We start from the raw sequence: 10,896 nt of genomic DNA on the forward strand, positions 1-10,896 counted from the left end.
TATAATGTTTATTTTTTTAGGCCCAAAAGAGTGAATCAAACAATACACTTTGACATCATGGGCACTACTGATAAAAAAAAAAAAAAAAAAAACACGAAAACTCTCCGCTCTGGCGATCAATGGCAACGCGCCGACTTTCGAGCCGAATCACCGCCTCGGAGCGCTTCGTACAGCCGCACGCCACACTTCGAGCGGTTTCTCATGACGTCTAGAGACGTGACCCGTCGTGAAGGGGATAAATGGGTGAGAAATAATCGTGACTTTTATTTATCAGTAAACTCGTAAAAGACTTTATAATTACTTTTTAGACAAGAAATAAAATGTGTTTTAGAGATTTTTCAAAAGGTAGATGTAGAAGTTCAGTCACAGTCAGAGCAATACTTTTGAATTTGTGTAAATTTTGAAAGGTAGCCAGTGAGCCTTCGAAATAAGCTCCACAAATACCAAAATATTACTATTTCTTTTGATTTCCATATAAATGATATCAGAGATTTATGGTAATACTGATAATAACAATTATAATAGTAATAATGAAAAAAAGATAATGACAATAATAATAATGATAATAATAACAATAATAGCAATAGTAATAATGATAATAATAATAACAATAATAGCAATAGTAATAATGATAATAATACCAAAAATAGCAATAGTAATAATGATAATAATAATAACAATAACAATGGTTATTACCATCATTATCATTACTATTACTGTTATCATTTTAACTATAGCAATACAAATAATAAGTATAACTAAGAACAGTTTTTCCTGGAACCAGCTTGTATCTTCCAACACAGCAGGTATCAAGAAATTCGTAACGAAATATAGCAGGGACAGACGGCGTATTTAATGAACGGAGCAATATGAATGTACTTTTTATCATTATCAACACTGTCATTGCTATTATCAGTGGCATTGTCATCATTATAGTGACTTCCCTTCAGCCCTTGATCTCTTGTTTTGTTTGCATTCAACATATTTTCCCATTTCCTTCTGTCCTCCATCGTCTTCACTATTACCTCATTCATCCATTTCTGTTTAGAGGCTATCCTTGCAGATACAACTAATGCCTGGTATAGAATCGTCTATCCCTGTTCTGCATTTTTTCTCTGTTGAGTCCTGACTGCTACGTTTTTTTCTGTCACTTCTTCATTGGTAGTGAGTCAGGCATGTATAGTAATAAGGCCATATGCAGAATTTAAATAATATGTAAACAACATAAGGACATATGGACACATGGAGAGGAACATTTGAAAAATGCAGAACATCTAAGTAATATGCAGTTTATTTGAACATATGGAGAACTTGATAAAAACATAGAACAGGTCAGAATAAAGACATGATCTTTCATTGAGATGATGGAAGCTCACAACAATGAACCTTTGGATCAACTTAAGGATACTGATTATCTTATTATTTAACCATGGTAACAAACTGAAACAAAATATATCTTAATGTAATTGATATGTTTTCATTCTTCAGAGCAAGGTTTCTCGAAAACTGTTTTTGCAAATTCCCACATGGGGAAAAAGGGCTTTCATGTAGTATGTTTAAATCAATTTATAAGACTCAACCTAGTCTGTTATTGTACTTATACACTATGATAAAGCTTGCATGGAGTTTCACTATACACAACTTGAAGATGAAATATAGGTATATTATTTGACTATTGTCTTATTTTAGAGAAGAAATTCTTTGGTGTGTAGTGTGGTAGAGCATTTTGTTATTCAAGGAGCATTTCCGTTACATGAAATAACTTTAAGCACTATTTCATATCCTCTAACTCCTGGGATCAAAACAGTGGAAATTAAGGAGTAAAAATAGCAGGTATATTGTACCAATGAAAAGTTTATTGACTTGAGTAATATTTAATGAGCTGTTTACAGTCCCCAATAAATATATATAAAAAACTACATAAACCTAATATGATAATTAAGACAATGTTCATATCTGGGGACATAATTTCTAGGTTTCAACAACTTGTGTACAGAAAGCAAAACAATGACCTTTTTATGATTTCTCCCAGTTTATCTGCTGCTTGAAAAAAGTGAATTATAACCTTAAGAACTTGTAAACACCAAGACTTTAAACACATGATCAATCCAAACATTATTTGCATGAGGCAAATTCTTTCCAGTGAGTAACTCTTATGCAATATCTTGTTAACCTATTGCAACTTTTGTCAGATGGTGTAATTTCTGGAAATATAATTAAACGCAATAATTACCTTATAAAAATATCAATATCTTTATGCTGATGGCAGTTCCTTAGCTGCCCAATGCTAAAGTGGGAAATAAGCTTTGCAATCCAGTTAAATATATATGTATTTCTTTATGCCCAAAAAGAGGAACAAGAAAAAAAGTATTCATTACACTCTCAAATAGTTATATTTCAATGGTACACAAGGAATATTAACAAAGAAAGAATGGAAAAGATAAATTATTATAAAGAGTGCCCATGAAAACACATTCAGACATTTCATGATATTGCAACCCTTTACAAATATTGTTACAATATATATATACTGTCAAGGGAATATATTTGTGGTCATTCAATTTTAATTACTCTCAATATCTGCAATTACATAATACTGTAGTTACATAGGTAATATATAAAAAAAAAAAAAAAAAAAAAAAAGTTTGTGAATGAGAACAAACAGCTTTTGCAACAAACTCACTAATGCAACAACTGATAATAAAAAATATATTTTTCCAAGAATGGAAAACCTATATGGAAAAATGTATATACACAAACATACATATAATAACTATACTTGTAAAAGTAATAACAATAGCACTAGCAATAGTAGTGATAGTAGTCATAGTAGTAGTTGCAGCAATACTACTACTATTACAACTACTACTGCTAATGAAAATGATCATGATTATCTTAATAATAATAATAATAATAATAATAATAATAATAATAATAATAATAAAAATTATAAAACAAAGTGATCAGCAAAACAGAGCAGAGAAAACTAAAACAGGAATCAATAGCTGGTAACATCTACCCTCTATGCTCTGCTCAAAGTCATTCCAATGGAACGAGTATCCTGCCTAGCAATTTCAATCAACTACATGAAAAGCCCTGTACACAAAATACTTACAAAAGTTAGTCGGTATAATGCAATGAATATGGCAGTGAGTATTAACAGGTGCAACCCCTTTTTGTTGCAATAGTTATCAGTTAGCTGTCCAAGAGATTCCCATCCTCCGAGTAAACCTGATATCTGGTTAGTATTTGTGGATGGAGGTCAGTGAGTATAATAAAAAGTGCAATATATTTTTAACCATAAAACAATCTTTTAAAAACCTCATATCTCAAGGATATATCTAGAATGAAAATTGGAATGTTGAGACAGTTGGAATGTATGATTAGCAACTATCTATATCATTATCTGCATTTTAATAACAGATCTTATGGCATCTATGCATCTAATATATACTTATGATATCATCAATTATTTTCAGTACCAAAGGATACAGAACACCATAAGACATACAATGTTTTTAAATTGACTATGAAAGAAAGAAAAAAATATAAATAAAAGGTTTCTTAAAAATGTAGGAGGTGATCCTGTTCAATAAGATAAATGTAATAAATACTGAAGAAACTACAGAATTAGTAAGACAAATGTAAATGAGAAAAAAGGTAAACAAATCTGGAAAACAGATGCAAGAATAAGCTTGTCACATATAGTACATGAACTTTCTTGAGAGCTTTGTGACTGATGACAAATTCTTTGTGACTTCTGAGACACTCCCATGAAAAGCATTATAGATCCAGTGACACAAGCCATAAATAAATGAAGTAAAGCACTGTTGATCATTAAAGCAATTGAAAACAAATGATTTTCAAAAAAAATTCATTATCATCTGAACAACAGTACTGCAGAGGAAAGGAAAATTTTCATATGCACTGTGACTTGGGATGTAATACTTAGACACAACTGAGAACACAGAACAAGTGAACATTTTGTCATACTGGTATATTCTGCTAGGCCTGGTTAAAGTTGATTCAGCATTTGATAAAAGTATTTCGTTTCAGAAGTCTCTGAAGTCAAAGTATTACTCTGCTTTTCCCAGATGCATATGTAATTAGAGAGCATTTCCCTGAGACTGCCAAAAACAGAGAGAAGCAAATGTACTATATGTGTTCCATACCATTCAGGTTATTGGCACATGGTAATTTGGTGACCTGAAGATATAAGTAGCAAGTATATGCTTCAGTGCAATCCATAATGTATTTAACTACATTGGAGCAGAAACAACTTGTGTATTAAGTATATGATTTAGGTGCAGTCTTGCTACCGGTGACCTCATGCTGGCTTTGATTAACTCCATCTTTCGACAAAGAGTGCAGTAGTGGTGTTCGTTCATGTGACAACTTCTTAGAAACAGAATGCTGAGAAGATTCTTCTACAGGAACCTGCAATAATGAGAATGGTTAAGTTCTAAAATCTCTTCGCAGTTCAAAAAAAATGTGAAAGACTGTGTCACAATCAGTCTTTCTGTTTATCTAGTCGTTGATCTCTCTCTCTATTTCCACACCCACCCACATCTGCATTCATACACAACCCACATTTTGTAATTTCATCAGCTACCTAGCACTACAATTGTCTTTGTATGCAGAACATACAGTATCTTTCATATACTTTCATGACACATGATAACTATACAATGTCATATCTTATTGTTATAAAGATCATCTTCATTGACATTCGGCACCTTCGGCTGTTGTGTTAAATGCTTTGGCCATAATCTTGCTGGGAACCAACTGGGCTTTACGATGCTACTGCCTGCCTCCCAGCTGCGATACACCATGGAGTTAAACACGGCCTGAAGTGGATTTAGGATTGCCTGTAAAGCAAGAGAAATAATAATGAATTCCTATATACATTCTCAGAAGATGAAGAACAAGAAAGTGAAAAAAATAGTGATAGGGAGGCAGACTGTATGGCTGAGCAAAGGATCATCTGAATATCAATATTTTCCTAAGAGAAATAAAAGCACAAATTGTGCAAAGAGCACTGTCCTCCTTGAACCTGCAGAAAATATGTGACTTCAAAAACACCTGCATATAGAATAACAATGGTGGTCTCTGACAAAAGGGACAGGTGAATACACTTTGGATATGCCAAAGTAAGCTAAGTTGCTCAACTGTTGGAATCTGTTGAATAGATTCAGATCCTTTAAACAGATCAGGAGAGAACTACTGTTTTTTTGTTTTTTGTTTTATGACTTTCAGACATGCTGAGTTTACTGCTCATTCATAATAAAGCACACAAAATTTTAAAAACTCTACCATCTGTGTGCAAGATTCTATGGAACACAGTCTGGATGGGAATTTAAAATTTAAATCTTATTGTAAAGTTTAATCAAATAATGTTTGAAAGTAAATGTAAATTTTCAAGATTTAGCAACCCAATTTGAAACTTGTTTCACTCAATCATTAAAGAAAGTCAAGAATGTTACAGGAACTCAAAAACAGACATTCTATTGTCTGGTAAAACAAACAAACAGATAGCCCACAATGTACTATACATGTCATGGGTATTGTAGTAAGTCACTTTTAATGTTACTTCTATAATCTTTAGGTACATATTTTATATGTCATAATCATATCTTAGTTTTATATTATATTATTACTAGTACCCTTATGTATTTTAATTGATGCATATAAGTACAATCTTTATAATAGGGCATGAACAAGCATAAAATTAAAGAGTGTATGAGAGGTTAGTAAAACTGTCCTATTCAGCATAAAATCATATATAAGAGCAAGTGGGCAGCTGGTTGGTCTTGCTTACTCATGGACCTATGTCAGTGTATATAATGAACCAAAGCATTATTATGCTATTAAAATGGAATAAAAGTGCGTACTTTACCCATTCCATCACAAGTGTATTGCTTTCCGGTGACACAGATACAGTCTTGAAAACAAGAACAATGCATAAAGAATAAACAGTGAGGTAAAATAAATATCACCAGACTGACGTGATCAATGTGCTATTACTTGAACAAGGAGCTGCTCCAAATAAAGTAACAAATTAGCTCTCTTATAGGAGCAGCCTCAAGGAGAAAAAGAAGAGGGATGGAACAAGGAAAAAAGAACAGCTTACCATAAGATACCACACTGTTATAATAAATGTTTTAGGAAGATTATTCCAAGATGTCCACAAGACGATGCCATTGATGATATTTGGCAACCAGCAGAGATAAAAAACTCCAATGATTAGCAAGAACATCTTGCGCAGAGCATCAACAATCTGTCGTTCTGAGTGGGTGAATCTGACAAAAGAAAGTGTTTGTTTCATGTGATTCCATATCAACAATGATCATTTTTTCTACTTATAAACTATTTTATCACAAAATATCTGAAAAAGAAGTAGAAAAAATGCATTTTCCTAGTTAAAATGTTTTAATATCTAAAGCACATTTGACTTTTTTAAAGGTATTTTGAAAAAGAAAAGAAGAAAAAATTGGTGGTTCCTGTAAAAAGTAGAGAGGGGGATATCAAAATAAGGAAAGGAAAAATACAAACACACAAAACAAGACTTACCTCCCTCTGGTTGACATTAATTGATTTTCAACATTTGAGAATGCTATGCAATAAAGTATTGGGTTGCCAATCATAACAATGACAATGGGAATAAATGTGCTTAAATAGTTTGGCAGAAATCTCAGATATGGGTTCACGGCCTGACTGTGGCAACTGAAAGAAAGAAAACCGGGATTAAGGCATTGTTGTATATGAATAAAAACTGTGATATTCTATTAGAATCATTATTTTTCTTATCAAACAACAATTTATTGCCCAAGAAAATCCTTCTAAAAATGCAATTGTTTAAGATCTTTATATAGTATAGGGATGTCTATATCATTTATAAAGAAAATAGAAAGACTGTAATACATTTACTATTACATCCCACCATCTTTCAAGAACATTTTGAAAGCTTTATAATTAGAGATAACTGAATCCAAAAATATGTATACACTCACCCATATGCACACATTCTTTCCCTCTCACACATGCACACACACACACACACACACACACACACACACACACACACACACACACACACACACACACACACACACACACACACACACACACACTTGACAGGAGAAAGAAAGACCTACTTTAGATCAGGAAGATACAGGATGAGTAGTCCCATGAGGCACAGGATTAGTGGAATACTCCAAGCCACTGCATGATACACGCGGTGACTTATGAGTCTCTGATGCGTTACCAGCTTCACATCCAGGGCATATAAGAAGGTCCAGCAGTATGTTGCAGTGTAGAAATAGTGGATAATAACCTGTTCAGGAAAATAAACCTGATGTGGGTTTACCTTTTTTTTTGCAATGGAGGGCTGTCCTGGAAGCTTTTCACTGTGGGTCTGGTTTATATAAATTGGACTAGGTGCAGCTAGGATCTACTAGTTACCATTATGGAATGTCTTTGTTGACTGGATGAAGTTATGGTACATCTACTGTTGGTTAATGTGAATTTCTCAAATGCTATTGAAAAAAGATAATTAATTCAGATTTGGACACTGCATTTATGAAGCATATGAAAGCTGGGAAGATCAAAGTCATATTTTTCTTATTATATACTATACATACATATATGTATGTATATATATACACATATACACACACACACACACACACACACACACATATATAGACAAGTAAACTTAATACAATGAAAGCAGAGCTAATGGCTTGATATCAGAATTCTCATACTCAAATAGTTCATGTCACAATTTAGGCTGCAGACTTCATGAATAATGCATATGTTGCAGATATGGTTGACAAAATTTATACTTCCACAGAAATAAATCAGAGCTATCTATAAAATAATCTGCAATCACACCAAACAGTTAATGAATTAAATCAGGTAATCTTAACAAAGAAAATGAAAAACAAAAGAAGCAAAGCATAGAAATGATTCCCCAGATGTATATAATACACTAAAAGCAAATACAAGTAAATACACAGCCTCCTATTTCTGTCACTAAGCAAGCCTTTACATCCAACGAGAAAAAAATCAGCATTTCAAAACCACCATCTAATGATCTATAAACCAACTTAGCTAACATGTTTCAAAAGAAAGAAAGAAAGAAAGAAAGAAAAAAAAAAAGAAACGATAACACTAAAATAAGAAAAGGAAGAAAACCAAGGAAGGAAGATCAAGATATTTTCATCTTTTGCATTTCCTGAATTTTTTTAGGGTATTACAGTACTTAGTGTGCTTTGCAGGATCAGGACAATTGGATTGGGTTGCTCCTTGTATGGCTTCTGCAAGCAAGCATGCTGAATGTACATATATCATTGGGCTGAATGAGAAGCAGGAGAAGATGAAACAGAAGAAGATGAAGGAGGAGGAGGAGAAAAAGGAGAAGGAGAAGGAGAAGGAGAAGGAGAAGAAGAAGAAAAAGAAGAAGAGGAAGAAGGAGGAGAAGATGGAGAAGAAGAAGGAGAAAGATAAGAAGAAGGAGAAAGATAAGAAAAAGGAGGAAGAAAAGAAGAAAAAGAACGAGGAAGGAAAGCAGAAGAAAACCTTCTTGAAATACGTTATTCTAGGAAAACTCTTACCGATGTTACGATGCACATAGACTGCCCTAGTCTGCTGTCATCTGCCTTTGATCCAAAAGTGTCATCGGCAAGCCAGGAAGCCGATCTTATAAGAATCCCTACAAACACATCAAAATAAAAAACAAAACGAAGAATAAATAGAAAATTCTTAAAACAAGGGAAACAAATCCAGAGAGGAATTTAAAAGGTTTACAGAAAAAAGGAAACAGGAACAGAAGAAGAAAAACATGAAAAATAATAACAACCAAGGTCTGCCCATTGCAAAACATAAAAATGAAAAATAATGAGGGAAAGAACTAACTTAAAATATAAATAACACCAAGACATGAATATATCAATCCCAAAATGAAAAACATTTACCTCTTTAGATGGTAAAGAAATAATGAAAAAAGGAAAGAAAGAAACCACAAAAAAATTAATAAAACACATTTCTCATTTCCAAAAGACACTCCATACGGACGGCCACTTTTCCCTCACCGAATGCGGCCAGAAGGTCAGCAAAGGCTAGCCATCGTATGATAAGGCGCCCCCTCGTCTTGAAGAACCTTCCCCCTCGACCGTTGCCGCCATTACTAGGTGTTCGGGGAAGAATCTGCAAAGGGCAAAATAGAAATCAAGTAGGGGGGGGGGGGGGGGATAAAAAGAAGGTAGAAGAGAAAATAAGAAAAGAAGTAGAAAAAGAATGATAAAGTATGCATCCTCAATTATTAGTACATATACTGTGAGTTATTTTGAAGAAAGTCTGTAAGGGATAATTAGCCAGCATTAATGATAAATTACTTATTGATTACTTAGCATAGATTATCAGAACAGAAGTATTTTATAAATTTGCATACTGTATTAAGATCTGTGAATGAGAAATTAGTTTTAAATGTAAATTACATTCCATCAGGTTATTTCCTGTGTTGACCTAGGAAGAAACAGTAAATAATAAGACATTATTAGTATTCATAGGAATTACGATTAATCTGTATGTAAATCAATTACAAGATTATAAACATTAACATGCATGAACAGACTTTGGAAATTTGATCTTTTACCTGGTATATGGCACCAGCCATGCCAAAAAGGGATGCCACAATGGATATGGCATTGTAAGGCACACTCTGGAAGTCTATGAGAAAGTCTTTACTGAAGGCATTCGTGCTCGATAAACAACACAGGGATTCGATCGTGGGGCTCGCCATGGTGGAAAATTTCAGCCAGGTGTTTTGGACTATGTCATTCTTTTTCTGAAATAAATGGGAAAAAGGGAGTGACTAAGTGAAATTTCCAAAAAAGATTAGCCTACAGGGTACCTATAATATATCCCAATTTTCTTTGATATAAATACTTAAAAAAAGGAACAACTGCAAAACTTCCTCATATACTTGATGGTAGTATATAGTGGGGGACACATTTATTGAAACAATATTTAAAAGCTAAATGAAACAGTCATTGGGAACAGCTATTTAGAGACACACTCAAGAGGCGGAAAGACATGAGCACCAAAACATTTCCCGGAAGCTGTGTCCCTTGCCTTTGCCTTCCTCTTCATTTGCCCCTTCCTTCCAATAAAGCATCCACCCTTGATAATAATTACCTGAGAAGATGAAGAGAAAGAAGACGAAAAAGAAGAAGAAGAAGAAAAAGGAAAGAATTGAAAGAGAATAATATTAATAATAATAATACAAATAATAATAAAAGGATAATAATAATAATAATAATAATAATAATAATAATAATAATAACAACAATAATAAAAGAATAATAATAATAATAATAATAATAATACAAATTATAAAAATAATAAAAGTATAATAATAATATAAGAAAAAAATTAAACATAGTAACAATAGTTATAATAAAAGCTTAATAATAATAATAATGAAATAGGATGATGAAGAAAAAGAAGAGAGAGGCAGGTTTTCTGTCCACTGCCTGTTCACTTCTACCTTTTCTTGGCTTCTTTTTACCTTATAGAGAGAGTAGTTTCTTGCCCTTATAAGCAGCTAGTACAAAAATGTCCATAACTAAAAAATCACCACAAAACCACAAAATTGCATGATATGAGACTCTATTTTTAACAACCATTAGGAAATATAATTCATTATACTGCAGCTTCCTTTTATGGTTTATATTTTTTATTTAGGTACAAGCACACACACACACACACACACAAATATATATATATATATATATATATATATATATATATATATATATATGTGTGTGTGTGTGTATGTGTGTGTGTGTGTGTGTGTGTGTGTGTGTGTGTGTGTGTGTGTGTGTGTGTGTGTAA

General features: G+C 32.8%; 1 protein-coding gene across 4 annotated transcripts in view; it reads right to left on the bottom strand.

The window, feature by feature from the left end:
• Positions 1-3,325: 3,325 nt before the first annotated feature.
• LOC125025071 (G-protein coupled receptor 143-like) overlaps positions 3,326-10,896 on the bottom strand; it is a 15,369-nt gene continuing 7,798 nt past the window's right edge. For 3 of the 4 annotated variants that reach the window (XM_047612958.1, XM_047612959.1, XM_047612957.1), the window contains exons 2-9: positions 9,656-9,847; positions 9,093-9,207; positions 8,616-8,713; positions 7,155-7,333; positions 6,571-6,723; positions 6,131-6,299; positions 4,737-4,868; positions 3,326-4,437 (exon numbers count right to left, since the gene is read on the bottom strand). In XM_047612958.1, the coding sequence (XP_047468914.1) occupies positions 4,288-4,437; positions 4,737-4,868; positions 6,131-6,299; positions 6,571-6,723; positions 7,155-7,333; positions 8,616-8,713; positions 9,093-9,207; positions 9,656-9,802 (1,143 nt within the window). In that variant the 5' untranslated portion in view covers positions 9,803-9,847 and the 3' untranslated portion in view covers positions 3,326-4,287. Of the gene's footprint in view, positions 4,438-4,736; positions 4,869-6,130; positions 6,300-6,570; positions 6,724-7,154; positions 7,334-8,615; positions 8,714-9,092; positions 9,208-9,655; positions 9,848-10,570; positions 10,697-10,896 lie in introns of those variants that run through there. The other variant, XM_047612960.1, reaches the window with a different exon arrangement.

This window comes from Penaeus chinensis, chromosome 4 (assembly GCF_019202785.1).
Source record: "Penaeus chinensis breed Huanghai No. 1 chromosome 4, ASM1920278v2, whole genome shotgun sequence".
Lineage (NCBI taxonomy): Eukaryota > Metazoa > Arthropoda > Malacostraca > Decapoda > Penaeidae > Penaeus > Penaeus chinensis.